At 38.8% G+C, this 17,104-nt stretch overlaps 2 protein-coding genes across 4 annotated transcripts in view; both read right to left on the bottom strand.

Annotated features, from left to right (window-relative positions):
• IMPA1 (inositol monophosphatase 1) overlaps window positions 1-8,466 on the bottom strand; it is a 35,164-nt gene extending 26,698 nt beyond the window's left edge. Inside the window, exons 1-5 of one of the 3 annotated variants that reach the window (XM_047727211.1) lie at window positions 8,355-8,466; window positions 5,196-5,261; window positions 4,686-4,819; window positions 2,595-2,699; window positions 1,033-1,078 (exon numbers count right to left, since the gene is read on the bottom strand). In XM_047727211.1, the coding sequence (XP_047583167.1) occupies window positions 1,033-1,078; window positions 2,595-2,699; window positions 4,686-4,819; window positions 5,196-5,258 (348 nt within the window). In that variant the 5' untranslated portion in view covers window positions 5,259-5,261; window positions 8,355-8,466. Of the gene's footprint in view, window positions 1-1,032; window positions 1,079-2,594; window positions 2,700-4,685; window positions 4,820-5,195; window positions 5,262-7,779; window positions 7,801-8,354 lie in introns of those variants that run through there. The other 2 variants (XM_047727212.1, XM_047727214.1) reach the window with 2 other exon arrangements.
• Window positions 8,467-12,700: 4,234 nt separating this feature from the next.
• SLC10A5 (solute carrier family 10 member 5) lies at window positions 12,701-15,571 on the bottom strand (the record flags this gene model as incomplete). The annotated part of the gene is given in 11 exon segments (XM_053447836.1): window positions 12,701-13,795; window positions 13,797-14,058; window positions 14,276-14,318; window positions 14,321-14,383; window positions 14,386-14,470; window positions 14,748-14,816; window positions 14,818-15,080; window positions 15,083-15,132; window positions 15,326-15,401; window positions 15,404-15,430; window positions 15,433-15,571. Coding segments are annotated over 11 exon segments (1,179 nt in total), but the record flags the coding sequence as incomplete, so codon positions are not given.
• Window positions 15,572-17,104: the final 1,533 nt, after the last annotated feature.

Here is a 17,104-nt window from a genome sequence, read left to right as displayed (position 1 = left end):
ATCATTTCTGCTCCTGCCACTTTCAGAGTTCACTCACAATGAACATCTCATTCCCTACACACATCATGCTCTTCTCCAAGCTGTTCTGATTAAAATACTTTCCTCTGTTTCTTCTTTATCTGAAAAATTCCTCCTTTTTTAAAAGCCAACTCACATGACCAAACTCTAAAGACCCCTTCTGTTATGGAGAATTTCCCCAAACCACTCTTGGGCAGAACTGGATACACCCTCTTCATGTTCTCACAGCATTTGTTTCATAGTTCCACTATGTATTTATCTGTCTGCACATCTAACTTCTGCATGAACTGTGAGTTGATGCAATAGCAGGGACAGCACATAGCCCAAGGCTGATTATAGGGTAAAGGCTCCTTTAGCTTCTTTCAGAAGTTCTCACTAATTAGTGCAACCCTGTGCCTAAGATGTGTTTTTATTTTCACAGATTTTTTAATTCTCCTGTATACATACTGATTAAATATATCACAAGCTCCTGGAAGTCAGGTATGTCAGATGTTAGTAAACATCATTCATTGTTGGATCAATCAAATAGCCAAACAGCAAGGAAATGCAATAGCTACAGCTTGTATTCTACTAGGTTTCAGATAAAGCAAGTATTTGGATTCCTAAACATATTCAGCATTTCCCAACCATGTTCTGGCCCCTACCATTTTCTGGTCTTTAAAAGTCTCCCTTCACAGACACCTTAAGGCATTCCTAGCTCAAATCCCACCGCTTCCATCTAGCATTTCAGGTCACACATCACCTCCTATCACATCGGACTCTATCACATATATAATGGTGATTAAATACTGAATTGTATTTCAGTTACTTGTCTGTATTTTTTCCTTTTAATTATTGCTTCTCAGACATTAAATTTTCTTTACTGGAAAAAGTATCATGCCAATTCTAACAGTTCTGCAGCTTACTTTGAAATAATGCAGCTCTATAAATTGAATATAAAAACAAACCTAAATTTATGTACTCTTTCTTAGAAAATGAGAGCAAGGCATTTTACTATAAATTTAAACAGCATACCTTTTTATTTACAGTGAAGCCAATCGAAACAGCTACAAAAGGAAATCTTAAAAAAAAAACACACACACACATACATATATATACAAGTTAACCAAGATAAAAATTACTTTAAATAAAGATGTTTTTTCATAATGTAAATGACTACAGAATTTTTCATATAGTTTCAACCCTCCTCCCACAGAACAGTGTGTACAGTACACAGAGACTATGGGGGCAGGTGGCACATGTATATATGTACATACATTCAAGATGCTTCTAGCTTCTACAGACATGAAACATCTTTGAAAGAATTCACAAGAAACAGATTAACAGTGGCCACCTCCAGAGACTGGTCCTGGGAAACTGGGGTCAGAAGTGGAGGGACACTTTGCACTGCATGACATTTTATATCTTTGGAATGTCAAATGCCACAAATATAATAACTGTAAAATACTTTTTTCAAAAAAAATACAAAATTAAAAAAATTTTTAATTGTTCATGGTTAAGAAGTCTCTTTCCTTTGGTTATTTCTCCCATAGTCAGGACCTATAAACACAGATATCAAATTGTACAGAACAAACTGTTACTTGTCTTTAATACCAAATTTGGAGTTTCACATGTGAAAAGTAAACTGTTAGCCACAGCTATTGCTATGGCCGCATGACAGTTTGAACACATACATTGTAATTTTTGACTCAAGAGTCAAGATGAACAAAATAAGACAAAATGTGTTCAACTACTGAAAATTAAAAGTTTAATATTTAATAATTTTCATTTTAACAAAAATGGGACCATAGTATACACTCTGCATTAGAATCTCGTTAGGTCATGAACATCTTTCCACATTAACACTCCACATATAAATTCTAGATCTTAGCTTTTCAGACTTTAACAATTCTGTACTAGTAAAGGTATGTATAGCTACACAGCAACTTCAAATATAACATTTATGTGTAATCCCAACAAACTAGGCTACCCATTTTAACTGTCACTGGCAAATCCCTCAGGTTTTCTTTTAGTGCTAATATACTGAGTTACATAACTGACTTTGTGCCAGGCACTACACAAGGTCTTATATAAAAGTATTACTCACTGAATCCCATGAACAAACCATTCTATAAGGAAGGTAGCATCAAAATGTCCATTTCACACATTAAACAACTGAGGCTTAGAAAGATTAATAACTTGCCTAAGGTCACAAAGCCTATAGAAAAGCATCTGAAATCAAGCACAAGTCTGTTGATCCTAAAGCCCACACTCTTTTTAATAGTTTCTTCTCCTGGACTGAACCCACTCTATATAGACAACACTCTCTAACTGACTCCACTAGTTCCTTAATCTCAAAGCAGCAATACTGCTTGCTTACATTTCTATCGGGCTCCACCAGTGAGAAAAAGAATGGTGAACAGGGCCCCTCACTGCCTAAGTCCACAGCATGAATATTTCATCATCTCTTCCATATCTGATGAAAATTCTGCATGATACATTTCACTCTACAAATTATATAATTCTCTAAAGTATCTGGGTCCATTTAGTTAATATGCAAACAGTAATTACAATATTAACATTTTTAAAAAACATACCTATGTACAAAATTTGTTGTCCCGTCAATAGGGTCAATGATCCATGTAGGGCTGTCAGTTAAGACACTTTTTTCCCCAGCTGCCACAGATTCCTCACCAATGAAACTACAAGCAAGAATGACAAATTCCAAATCTTCACACTGCATTCAGCAATTTTCAAACCTAAATATTTCCTTAGATTCAGAGTCTACTTTAAATACATAACAAAAGTCCATACACCACTTTTCTATTGTTGTTTCTTCTTCCTTCAGACTAAAGTGAGAAAACTTTATTTCCCCCAGAGCAAAGTCATGTGAAAAATAAAATTCAGATTCTCAAATGTAATACCAGGGTTAAGTAAAGGCACTCACATGTGAGTATGCACTCACATTTGTTGCAGATGAAAACTTACTAAGAAAATGTGGTGGTTTTAAAAAAAATAACTCTACACATTCTCTCATGCTCTTCTCTTTAAGAGGTAGAACTTGACACCCCTTGCCTTGAGCATGAATTTGAACCAAGTGACTCTTTTCCAACGAACAGTGAAAGCAGAAGTTACAATATGCAACTGTGAAGACTTGTTCACAAAAATGGTACTGTGGTTTCCATCTTTACTCTATTTCTCCCTCTGTCCCTTTTCCCTTCTTGCCCCAGGGGAAGTTGTCACAACATCAAGAGTTGTTCCATGGAGAGGCCCAAATGGCAAGGAAATGAGGGGAGCTGCTGACAGAAAACCCTTGAGGAACTGAAGTCACCAATAATCACATACATGAATCCTTCAGCCCTAGTTGAGGCTTGAAATGCTACAGCTCTGATCAGCAGTTTGACTGTAACTTTATGAGACCCTGACCAGAACCATGCAGCCAAGCTATTCCCATATTCTTGACCCTAGAAAACTCTGAGATAATAAGTGTTTGTTGTCTAAAACTGCAAAGTTTTTAGGATAATTAGCTATATGGCAACAGACAATATAGAGAACATTAAGTAAGTCAGTGAGAAAGCAAATTACCCATCAAAATTACTGTCTACATGCCTTCCCAGAACATGCTATGCAATAAATCTCAGGTGAATTTTGTAAATGGTGTCTGAGTTCACTGGTTTTCTTTGTATTTCCTTTATTCATTATTTTATTTCCTTTACTCAATACTGAACTGTCCTATAATCCTTATGATTCTCTTTTATCCCCTTTTCACTTAGCTGTAAACCTTTTTACTAAGAGGGAGTATATTTAGCCACAGCTTTAAACATTTTTCTCTTCTCAATGGCTAAAATACCAAGAACAGATAATGGCATGACCAAGAAATTGAGAATGAGGGGCGCCTGGGTGGCTCAGTTGGTTAAGCATCTAACTCTTGATTTCAGCTCAGGTTATGATCTCAGGTTTGTGAGCTCCAGCCCTGCGTCAGGCTCTGTGCTCAGCAGAGAGTCTGCCTGAGATTCTCTTTCCCTCTCCCTCTGCCCACCCCTGCCACGTGCTCTCACACTTTCCATAAAATAAATAAATCTTTAAAAAAAAAAAAAGTAGAGAATGACAATGTTAAAACTTTAAAATGATGATGTTTCTGCTATATGTTTCTGTAAGAGAGCCCTGATCTTAGTTTCTCTCAAACTCGTTGAGGTTATCATCCCTCTATCACATAAAAGAGTTTGCAATATAGAGAAAAAAACTTTTAAATCATACCTATGGCAGGCGTTTGTCATATTAGCTTCTCAGCATCCAAACACTCCTCTTACTATGAAGGAATCAAAATACCTCCTGTTTACTCCTTCCTGGCAGCTTGATCTTGGGCAAACAATCTGAGTTCAGCAAGACCTTCCTGCTTAGGATTTGCAAACTTGAGATAATGGGGTAAAGATATCCAAAACCAGCAGTCATGAGACTACCACCAGTGGCATCTGAAGCAATGGCTCCTGGGGCACCTGTAGCTCTGCCTTTCTTCCTGATTTCTGCCTATGCCCTGCATTTAGGGCTCCTGAGCTGCCCAACACTCCAAATAAATTCCTTTTCAGCTTAAGTTAAAGTCAACTTCTGTGTCTAGAATAAAAATTTGTCTAGTACATTGACTCTAACCTAAGTTTCAACTTATCATGTGAAACTAAAATAAATGATACCTGTGAGATGGATACTTTTCTTTTATGGAAGAGATAAGCATTTTTTCAATTTTTTGGTCAGTAGCGGTTACCAAATCAGCTGGAGAACTTTTAATCATGACATTCATTTCACCTTTTATGGCTTCACGAACCACCTAAAAAGATTTTTTGATAAGCAAATAGAAAAGCATAAGTCATTTTAAATAAAACTAAAAGATAAAATATAGAAATAGCTTAAAACATTCAATCTGTCTGAAATGCTGTTCTTAAAAATGTCTTACCAAAATGTATATAAAATAATCTTTTAGTGGTTATGACCTGAATACAAAATCATACAATCTTACATCCTATTTTAAATTCACAATTGTCATTAATAAGATTTAACGACAAAATCAGAGTATTGACTCCATTGAAAATGTTTAGTAAAATGAAAACAAATGCAAATTAATCAAAATACATGTTTTATTTCACAGGACAACCACATGCTGCCCACATCCATCACATTATGGCTGACAAGATTTCTGTTCATACCTCTCCAGCTTGTCTTGCTAGGGTTACTGCATAATCCATGCATTCCTGCCAAGGATCAGCCATCTTCTGAACAGATTTAACACAAGTCAGGACAAAGCAATTAAAAAACTCTAAGTCTTAATTATAGAATAGTTAGTTCACAAAAACATCTCAATTAGCACAATACTTTCATTCAGGTAATGAATCACACGTGTACAAAATCACAAACGTAATCATTGCTTTAAAGTTCAATGTTTTTCAAGATTCACTCATAGGTCCATTAAAAAATATTCTTACCTAAACCACTTCTATTGTAGAAACATTTACATAACAAAAAAACTCTATAAAAGTGTTTCCCGAAGTGCTCATAACATCATGTTATAAAACAACAACAACAACAACAATAACACACACACACTGGTTTGGGGGATGGAGAAGAAATGACACATAAGTACTTTAAAACATAGCTGCATGTTTGGGTAGAGAATGAAGTGAAAATAAAAGAACACTGGGAATGCTGAAATTAAAGAAGCTTTGAAAGAAAGGCACAGGAGGTATATACTTAATTCTTGTATTTCAGTCCACTATCTTTCTATTATAACATGAGGAAAAGAAAATTCCAGGTCTAAAAATATAATAAATTTATTTCCCAGAAAAAAATAATATATTTTTCTCTTCTGAACTGTCCAGCTTTCCACTGACTTCTGAAGAGAATATCAAAATAACTCACCACTGGCTTGACTACACTCTAAAATCGGAACCTAGGACAGTGAAGCTCTTCAGGAGATCAGAAGAATATGGCATCACTTATAAAGCAACCCCAGGGATGCCTGGGTGGCTCAGTTGGTTAAGCATCTGCCCTCAGCTCACATCATGATCCCAGGGTCCTGTGATCCAGTCCCACCATCAGCCTCCTTGCTCAGGAGAGAGCCTGCTTCTCCCTCTGCCTGCCATTCTCCCTGCTTGTCCTCTCTCCCTTACCCTCTCTAATAAATAAATAAAATCTTTAAAAAAAAATAGATAAAGTATAATGCAACTCCAATTTTGTCACCTTTATAATTGAGAATAACTGACAGTTTCACCTTAAAGCCTACTCAGAATTCCCTACCATGGTGCTCACAGTGTAGGAAAGAGGAGAGGAAAGGAGGGGAGGGCAAAGGGCAGAAACAGTAAGCTGTTTGTTCCTGCTGGTAGGTTTTTTTTTTCCTGATTTTTTTTTAATGTAAAAGGGAAGCCACTTTTTAAGTTACAGAAGTCACTGCTTAGAGTATCTCAAGAATTGTTTCCAAACTTTTTTCCCCCTCCGTTCTTACTCCATTCCTCTCTTCTAGGCTTAACAGAACTAGATTAACCGAACAGTGCATTTGCTTTCTTGCCAGAAACTTTGCTCAAGCCTCTCATATCTCTGCCTTCTAACAGCAATAGCACTGATATAACTCCTACCAATTCTTCAATGCCCATTTCAAAAGCTACCCCTTCTTCTAGGGATTCTTCATCTGGAATTCATTATTTGTTTAATCATTTGATAGTTATTTGCTGAATACCTGTGATACCCTGTGTACTGCATCGTAATGAGGAAAACAGGCCCAATTCACTTACTCACCAGTGGGGAGTCAGATATTAATAATAAAGAAATCAGACTACATGCAAAATCGCAAACGTAATAAAGTGTAAGTAGGAGAAGTACAGTGAGAGAACCATGTTAACAGGAGAGCTTTAACTGGGCCTTAGGTATCAGATAAGCTTGCCCTGACAACATGATTAAACCAAGCTCTGAAGGACAAGTGAATAGGCATTAACTAACTCAAGTGCAGGTAAGTGAAGAGTAACTAAAACGCCTAAGTGTCATAGTTCAGAGATCAAGGGAAGGGGGTAGGGATGAGACTGGGGAGATGGTAGGCATCATCCCAGGCAGGGCCTTAAAGGTAACATTTTGATTTGAGAGCCATGAAGAATCATTTCACCATGGCTATTGAAGAGAACAGACTGGAGGGTGGAGGGAAGAGTGGAGAGTGGGTACTGGGTAGACTGGATTGGAGATTTAGATTTAGGATGCAGTAGTCCAGGCGGACCTGAAGGTTGGCTTAAACCTGGGAGAGTGGAGGGAGAGGTGTTTATAGAGAAGTTTAGAGAATGGCGAGATACTTGCTTTAGGAGGTAAAGTTGGAGGCACTTAGTAAAAATTTGGATATGGGTATGAAGGAGAAGAAGAGTTCAGTGATGCCCAGATTTCCCACTTCTAGCAATGAATGGATAATAGTGACATTCACTGAAGCCGGGAGTAACGGAAAAGAGTCAATCTGAAGATGTGTGTAGGAGGTGGAGAGATCAAAAGTTTAATTGGTTGAGGATGAAGAGGCTTTGTGAAGCCAAAAGGAGATGCCAATTCGGCAGCTGCACTATGGATCCTGAGCTCACAGAAGAGATAATGACCTTCAGATATAAATACTATGTAAGCCACCTGAGTAGGCAACACTGAGACCTGAGCCTGAACGACAGCCCCAAGGAAGGAACACACAGTAACAATCTGGGAGGACGGCTTGGCCTGGAAGAGCTCATAAACTCCGTGCATCACACTTAGGGCACTCAGGAATGTCCTTCTTACGTCTTGATCATTTGTGTAGATGCCTAATATTCACAACCACTTGGAGCCTATCTCTTGGTGGAAATGAGCATATTCTATTCACCTTCACTTTCCTAAAGACAAACGCCCGAAACATTCCCAACTGTTTCTGTCCATAGCCTTCCTGACAGTGGGAACCATGCCACCTTCCTATCACCTGTCCCCAGCAGCGCGACTGCACACAGCAGGAAGTGAGGGGCTCGCACTGGGACTGCAAGACCCTGGGAACATGCCAGGTCTCTGAGCTTCTTTGAAATCAGTAAAATGAAAAAGAGAAAATTATTCTACGTCAGCTGCCACAAGGGTTCAGAGAGAGCCCGTGGGCGAAACCGCTACACGACGTGGGGCCTTCCCCGTTGTCACCCGGAGGAAGGGGCTAAGGTAACACTGCAGGGATAAAGCCCCCACCCCACCCCCCCAGCCGCCTGCGGCCTGGGTCCCTGCGCGCCCACCCACTTCGGCTGGGGGAGGGGAGTGCTGCCTGCAGCACCCACGCCCACAGCTCGGACCCACACGGCCCGACGGCTGATACGAAGTCGCAGGAATGCAGCACTTACCTCAGCTTGGGGGACGTGAAACCCACTAAGCTGCCCGCGGGATCTGCGGCGGAGTTCTTCCTGAGAGAGCGAGAAGTCTCCCCGACAGGAAGTCCCACCCCTGCAGCCCCGCCCATGTGGGCGTGACTCCTTCGGGCCGCAGGCCCGAGTGCGCCAGTGTGAGGCTCCTGCCCCACCTCTCCTCGAAGGCCTTGACGAGGGGTTGTAGATTTAGCCTCATTACTTCTGGTTCCAACTTCCTTTCTGCAGCCTGCGCTTTCTTTAGAAATTTAGAAAAACTTAAGAAACTAGCTTTTTGGTTCATTGTCCGTTATCTTAAAATAATCTTGCCAGCGCGCTTGGGTGGCTCAATCAGTTAAACATCTGACTTCAGTTTAGGATCCCAGGATGCTGGGATAGAATCCTGCCTCTCTGCCTCCCTCCTTCCCACTCTGTCTCTCATGAAAAAAGAAAATCTTTAAAAAATTATCTTGCCAACGGTATACCGACGACGTGCGTTGATCTAACCAGATAAAAATTTTCCAGGCTTTTGAAGAAATGTCACCAGAGTCTTCTTAAAGCCTCCTTTAAACGAACATGGTCCCACTGCCTTAGCAAAGCTGCTACAACTAAAATCAATGTAAGAAATGTTAAGTCAGAAGATCAAATCTTACTCCTTATTCAAATTAAAATCACTTCACACTTCCTACCTCAAATAAACAGGAAGTCCAATCTTTTTCTAGGGGCCTCAGCTGCTACCTCACAATTGTTCTTAAGTAACTCAAGAGTGTTTTCAGTCCAAAGAGACTGTTCAACTTCCAAATGCCTGAAAGTGAAAATCCTCTAAGTGCACAGCAGAGATCCGCACAGATCTGCACAGATCCGGTTTTGGCAGTGTTGCAAATTGGTCCCACACAGTCCAAACCATTTTTATTCAGTGCTGTGAGTTTAAAGGGCTGCAGAGGTCTCCATACCTAGTATATTGTTCTTGGCTTCCCAAAGGTACAATTTTTAAAGCTATGTCATATTTACAGCCATTGTTCCCACTACCAAAGATCATCTATTGTTCCAAGGTGGTTGGGAGTTAGGGAGGGGTCAGGTTCCAGCATGAGCCACATACTATGCCAGGACAAAATCTGCTTCCTGATGGGGCATCCAAGTCACCATTCCAGACTTCCCTAAAGGCAAGTTCCCTCTTCTGGGTCTTTGAGATACACTTTCCTCCCGGTTACTTCCATCCACGAGGAAGGTTCTGATTGGGCTAAGCTTCAAAACAGAAAAGAGGTGAGATCTAATGGCCTTGATACTTTCCCGGACACCTGACTATAAAAAGAGGTGGTGATTTGGGGGAAGGTCCTTTATCAAGCCACCGAGTGCTAAGGTCACACATCTGCAGGAGCAGTAAGTGTCCAACTGACCTGTATTTGAATAAAGAGGGACTACCGTGGTGATTTCCTTTCCCAGCAATCTTGGGTATCCTGTTAACTCTTAAGTGTTAACTTAATTGTCTGGAGCTGATTTCCTTTAGATGGCAACTCTTTTCACTGGAGAAAAAAAAAAAATCAGATGCCACATACCAAGACTTTACTATTTAGTGGACTTTGATTTTAAGATGATAAAAATTTACACAATATGCAGGTCCTTAGGGATGGAGTCTCCAGAATACCTAATAAGGTTTCATGTTTTGACATAACACATTAGAATTGCAGATAGACTTTTCACTCTTGGAATGATGTATCCTAGAATCACCCCCTCTTGAGGGTTGGAAAGAAACTATTAAAATCATCTTACCCCTCTACCTCTGGATCTTTTGTCTAACCAGTCCTGGCTATATAAAATGATTGGTGTGAACTCAAGCAATTAGACATGCTTTATGCCTCATTCTTAAAAAAAGAATAACTTGAGTAACTTCATCCCCCACCAAATTAGATGAATGTTACCATGTAAAAACCTGTCTTCCATGAAACATCTATAAGAGAAATTATATTCCTACCTCCGTCATACACATTCAGTTGCCCTTAAGGTTACATATCATTCAAATATGTATAGAGTAACAACAGAGTTTACTATGTGTTAAGCATTGTTCTGAGGACCTTACTAACATTAGTTCATTTAACTTTCACAACAATATCATCATACTATCATTATCCCCACTTTCCATATAAATTTAGGCCTAGAGAGACTGACTTGACCAATGTTACCCCGCTGGTGACAGAGCTGGAAGTACAGACCCAGGTGTTGTCTGGTTCTAGAGTGTATGATTTTGACCTTTATAGATATTGCTGATTAATTCAATGTTTAGTGAGAACCAACTCTATTTAAAGCACTGAGGTAAACACTGTAGGGAATTCAAGAATAATATTTGGTCCCTCCTCTCAAGAAGCTCTTTTTGTTGTTACCATACCTAGAAAAAGCAGGAGCTGTGAATGGTTATTCCTCGTCAACCTGAACCTTCTTCACTTTGTCCCATCATGCTGCCTATGGTGTTAGGTCCTAGAGTTTTACGCCAGAACCACAGACTTAAGGAATTGAGCAAGATCTTAAACATGAGTTGAATACCCTCATTTTACAGATTTGAAAAATGAAATGCAGAGAAAGGTCTTATTCAAGGTCACAAGGTTAATGATAAGATGTAAATAGAAAGGCAATTTGTCTCCCAATCAATAAAGTATGTTCAGGGGCACGTGGTGGTTCAGTAAGTTAAGCACCTGCCTTTGGCTCAGGTCATGATCCCAGGTCCTGGGACTGAGCCCCAAATTGGTCTCCCTGCTCAGTGGGGAGCCTGCTTCTCCCTCTCCTCCCAGCTTGTGCTCTCTCTTGCTATCTCTTTTGCTATCTCTATCTGTGACTCCCCCTCTCTCAAATAAATAAAATCTCAAAAAATAAAGTATGTTCATGGAAATGCATGTAAGTTAAATTTGTGTAAGCTTAACTATAAACTCCTAAGTGGAGATTTCTGTTTAAAGGAGTCAGTAAAATATTCCATGTAGGTGATTATTTTATAAAGCGAATAATAACCATCTACCACCATGCCAAACCAGGTCTTTTATAAATCTTGATATTCATATACTGGGTTTGGTGAAATTAGAAAAAAAGAACTCTGGTTGTCGTATTAGCTGGCAAATTAAAAAAAAAAAAAATCCCTAATACTACAGGTAAGAGAGTGAATATCACTGATAGGAAGTGTTCAAAGTCTTAGGCTCCATACAGACTTATCAAATTCATACTTCAAACCAGTAGATATTTCAGGGTCAAAAGTGTAATAGCTAACAGCAGCAGCTAACGCTGAGCATGTACTATGTGCCAGGTATACACTAAGTAAGTACATTATATGTACTTACTTAGCATAGTAATATATGTAAAATATGACCTCATTTAATTCTGTGGAATTGCATACAATTTCTGAACATGAAAGACTCCATTTTGAAGCTTCATTTTCCTTTCTAACTAGGGAATTCTTGAATTGGGCCAAAAGTGGCAACTTTTTATAAGGAGTTGCTAAACAGAACAACTAGCATCAAGACCATAAAACTATTGGTATGAGCTTATGAAGACAGAATAATTAAAACACACCAAGATTAGTTTCGTTTGATAGCACCAATTAAAGTCAGAGTAATCAAAGCAGCTCAGCTAGTTAGCACCAATTAACAAGTTTTCATTTTTCTCTCTTTATCAAAATCATGTGATTACCCCAATTCTTCTTTCTCAGAATAACCTCTTGTTTTCCCCACATGCGTGGGACACTTTTCTGGTTACTAACAGAATCTGTGCTCTCTGAATTGCAATTCAGAGACCCCAAATAAAAAAACCTTTCTTATTCTCTTTTGCCTCTTTTTCTTGGATGATAATTCCTACAACAATTTGACAGAGTTCACATTATTACCTCCATTTTTTTTTAGACAAGGAAACTGGACTACAGGAAGATTCATTTGCCTATAACTACAGGATAAGGAAATGTGGGAAGCAGAATTATTTAGAGAGCTTTCTCATTATTGATGCCCATACCATCTTTGGAGAAGAAAGCAACTCAAGCTAGATACTGAAACTGCCACTGAACATTCAAAAGTGGCATAAAACAAGCACTCTTTTCCTTTGGGGCCTAGTCTGTGCTTTTAGCCCTTTATTTGAGTAAGCACATAAGAAATGTGCTAGACATGGAGAGTATCAAAATGAATACTGTTTATACTATTATATTGTTTGTATGATTGTAGTTCTCATGTTCAAGGATTTAGAGCAAAATAGGGTATGACAGGAACATATAGTTATAAAACAAGCCAAGCTAGCTAGATATATTTAAAAATTGAGCATTTAGAGAAAATTTCACTTACAGGTTGCTAAGCAGGATTAGCGAAAGTTTCATAGCAAGATTGACACTTGAGCCAGGTCTGCAGGAGTAGTCAGAATTTAGATAAAGACGAGGCCTGCCCCTCAGGTTAACAGTGAGAACAGAGGCATATTCATGAGCTACTGAGTCATCCAGTTTGAATGGAACAGGCTGTATGTAAAGAAGTGGGAGTGGAGATAAAACTGGGAAGTGAGAATGAAGTCAGATAGTACAGTGTAATAAAGAAATGGATTGCTAAGGAATACAGACTATTCAAAAGGCAAAAAAGCTGGTAGCAGGGAAGATAGACAAAGTTAGATTTTAGGAAGATTAATCTGACAGTGATTGGAGAGTGGGCAGAGGGGACAAAAGCCAGTTAAAGATTTAGGAAAGCAATAATATGGGGTAGGGAAAAAGTGGTATTACTGGGAATGAAGAGGAGATTGATAAAAAGATATTATTGGAAATTTTCTGTAGGAAATAACTGGACTATAAACGAAAGAATGAAAGGAAGAAAGGAGAAAAGGGGAAAGAGATGACCCTGTGTTTCAATATAAATGGTAATGTCTTTACTGCCACATGGGCAAGACAGAGGAAGTACAGTTTTGAGAGCAGAGAGGCTACATTTAAGACATACTGGGGGGAAAAAAAAAAAGACATTGATTCTGACGAGCCAATGAGAGATCCAGGTCGGAATTTATATATTCATTTACTGTGTGAGCATTTACTGAGTGCCTATTACATGAGAGCCCTTCCATAAATACTTGGAATATATCACAATCACTAAAGGATTATTTATTGCTCTTTCCTGTTTATGAAACCCTAATAAAGGGCCATATTCAAATTCAACTCTATAAAACATTTCCAAACTAACACAGTTGAAAAGTGGTCTCCTTCCTCTGAATTTCTGTACATTTAACTGTCTGTACTACTCATAGGGTGTTTAGCACTCCCGTAGTGTCAGATTTTCAATTAGATCATAAGTGTTTTGAAAACAGGCATCATTTTAAGTATACTTTGAATCTCCCACAGTACCTCATTCAGAGTAAGAATTCCATAGTGCTTTAATTGTTCGGGATTTCTTTTTCCTTTTATCTTCTATGATAAGGATACATCTTTCCTTAGATTTGTAGAAAAGAGAGGAACAGTAACATTTCACATCCAGAATGCATAACCACTGTAAAACGAGTCACAGAAGCTAAGTCAGTCTTGGACTGTGAAAAAGAGCTGAATAATGGCAAGGGCTAAGAAACTAGCATCCCACTTCTGATAGCAACAAGTTTACAAACAGGAAGAGGCAGCACAGAAATTTTAGCAAAGGAGTACCCAAACAACAAACCCAGAGCAGGAACTAAGACACCCAATAAAGGCACCTCTAGGTTAACCATTTTTAGAGACATTCTTTTTTTTTATTTTAATTTTTTTTTTTTTTAATTTATTTGACAGAGAGAGATCACAAGTAGGCAGAGAGGCAGGCAGAGAGAGAGGAAGGGAAGCAGGCTCCCTGCTGAGCAGAGAGCCCGATGCGGGGCTCGATCCCAGGACCCCGGGACCATGACCTGAGCCAAAGGCAGAGGCTTAACCCACTGAGCCACCCAGGCGCCCCATTTTTAGAAACATTCTAAAAGTCAAATAAATCCCTACAGACATTAAAACGGAATTCTAATTATTCTCTCCAAGAAGTTTGCTTTTTCAGGTATTCTACACTTGACTATTCCAACTGATGTAAGTATAAAAAGGTATATATAATTTTAGAAACAAGAATATAAAATGTGCATGATAACCTTAACATCCTACTGTATATATATAAGAACTGGCAAACATTGGGGCGCCTGGGTGGCTCAGTCAGTTAAGCATCTGCCTTCAGCTTGGGTCATGATCTCAGGGTCTGGGTCTAAGCCCAACATTGGGCTCCTTGCTTAGCAGGGAGCCTGCTTCTCCCCCTCCTCTGTTACTTCCCACTGCTTGTACTCTCTCTGTCAAATAAATAAAACCTTAAAAAATTGGCAAACATCAATATCAGGGCCAATAACACTGAACTGCAAGTTATCTAAATGGCCAAAAGACAACTCCTTCTAGAAGCAGAAGACATTCATTCCTCCTGGGCATGTGCAGGTCATTATAAATCCAAAAATCTAGGTTTTGCCTCCTGTGATACCAGATCTGTGTCAAAGGCAATTCATAAAGTGGCATAAGAAAAAAAAGTTGCGTAACTAACCCAAGAATTATTGGCAAAGGTCTCTCTCACACTGTTTCAAACACCAGCAATTCAATATTGCATCCAATGCAAATTGGTAGAATAAGCATTTAGGATATTTCAATCAATATGCATTGGTGCCTTAAGACCATCTTTCTTTGTTTAAGCACTTTGACTTGAACATTTCTTGAACCTTGCCTACCTTCAGAATCCCACAGTTGAACACAGTTGTCTCTCCATCTTCATCTGTCACAAGGTTTTTTTTTTTTTTTTTTAAAGATTTAATTTACTTATTTGACAGAGAGAGATCACAAGTAGGCAGAGGCAGGCAGAGAGAGAGGAAGGGAAACAGGCTCCCTGCTGAACAGAGAGCACAATACGGGGCTCGAGCCCAGGACCCTGAGATCATGACCCGAGCCGAAGGCAGAGGCTTAACCCACTGAGCCACCCAGGTGCCCCTGTCACAAGGTTTTTGATAAGGTTTTTGTCACATTCACCACTTGCAGCAGTTTAAGATCATCTATTTGCAAGCAGAGACAGCTGGAGTTGGCCAATCATTTTCATAACTTCATCTTCAATGACACTTTCTTCAGTTTTTATGAAAAACAGCATTTCAGTCTTTTCTATATTCAGAATACTGAGAAATGACTTCCTTGCTTCTCCCAGAGTCACAAATGACAAAAGCAGGGTAATAACAAGTTTGCTAATTGTTTTGAAAGTTTAAATAAATCACATATGCAAAACCATTAAAAAAAACATTCTTCGTGCAGGTTCAAGTGACAGTCTGAAGTTGTTAGGTAAGTTGTTTTTGCTGTATTGAAGTCTAATAGGAGGGACTATCATGCTTTTCAAAATATGAAGCTATCTAGTAAGTAACACAACTTATTTAACCTGTAGTTATAAAAATGTAAAAGCCATAGCAGAAACCTCTTTACTCCGGACTTCTCATTTCTGCTAATGAAAAAACAATCTCCTGTTTACCTGAATTCAAAACCTTAGTGTCATCATTTTTTAAATTCTCTTTCTTCCTATGGAAAACCCACACTAAAAACAGTCATATCTAAATCTAAAATAGAGATTGAAGAGGACTATAAATGGGTATTATTATTTTATTCATTCAAGTCAAAATGAAAATATTTACTGAACATGTTTGCTGGGGCACTGAGCTAGGAGCTGGGAATACAATAGTAATCCATTCAGACGCAGTCTCTGCCCTCTTGGAGCTTAGTCAGGTAACCTCTTATTATCACTTAGAAACCTACAGTGTTCAGGGGTACCTGGGTGGCTCAGCTGGTTAAGCATCAGACTCTTGCTCTCAGCTCAGGTCTTGATCTTGAGGTTGTGAGTCTGAGCCCCCTACTTAAAAAAACAAAACAAAACTGTAGTCCTCATATACAAGCCTTGTAGCATCCTTAGTCTGATAATAGTTTCTTTAGACTGATGAGAGTGATTGTTATCAGGCAAAAACTGAAACTGTTTTTGATGTCCTTAAGTAGTAAAAAAAAAAAAAAAAATTTCCTGGATGATTACCAGATAAGCTTGGAAACCTAGGAAAAGCAGATGGCTGGATCCATGGCCAAAGGTACAACCTAGTTAAAGGGCGACCACTCCTGGACACTTGGATGGTGACAGAGTGGGGCACAGGAAGGCCACTGGCATAATTCTAATCTCTAACTCCTTCCTATAACACTATTCCCTATTCACAGCTAGGGACAATGACATTCAATTAACCCACCTTAGGTCATATGCCTGTGTCTTATGAGGAGTAAGGAAGATATCAGGCTTTTTTGGAGTTCAACCCACAGGCTCACAAACCCTTTTGTATTTTCCAAACGAGAGGAGGGAGTTCTGATGCTAAACCAAAAAAAAAAAAAAAAAAAAAAAAAAGAGGAAAAGAAAACTTCTTTTTTTTTTTTTGGTTGCAATATTGAATTGCAGGTGTTTCAAACAGTGTGAGAGAGACCTTTGCCAATAATTCTTGGGTTAGTTACTGCAATGGTCTACTACTGAGCCTATAGATCTAGTAGTCTCCAAACATATAACCATTTCAGTGGATCCTTCATACAATCATGACACAATCTTTATCAAATGAAACTCTGAAGGTTATGTATTAAGTATTACAGATAAAATATTTGCCCCACTTTTGACAAGAAGTTGTCAAGCCAATTTTTTTTATTTTTTTTTTAAAGATTTTATTTATTTATTTGACAGAGAGATCACAAGCAGGCAGAGAGGCAGGCAGAGAGAGAG

Source organism: Lutra lutra, chromosome 4 (assembly GCF_902655055.1).
Source record: "Lutra lutra chromosome 4, mLutLut1.2, whole genome shotgun sequence".
Lineage (NCBI taxonomy): Eukaryota > Metazoa > Chordata > Mammalia > Carnivora > Mustelidae > Lutra > Lutra lutra.
The sequence above is the reverse complement of the archived record's forward strand: the minus strand, read 5'-3'. Positions and strand labels throughout refer to the sequence as shown.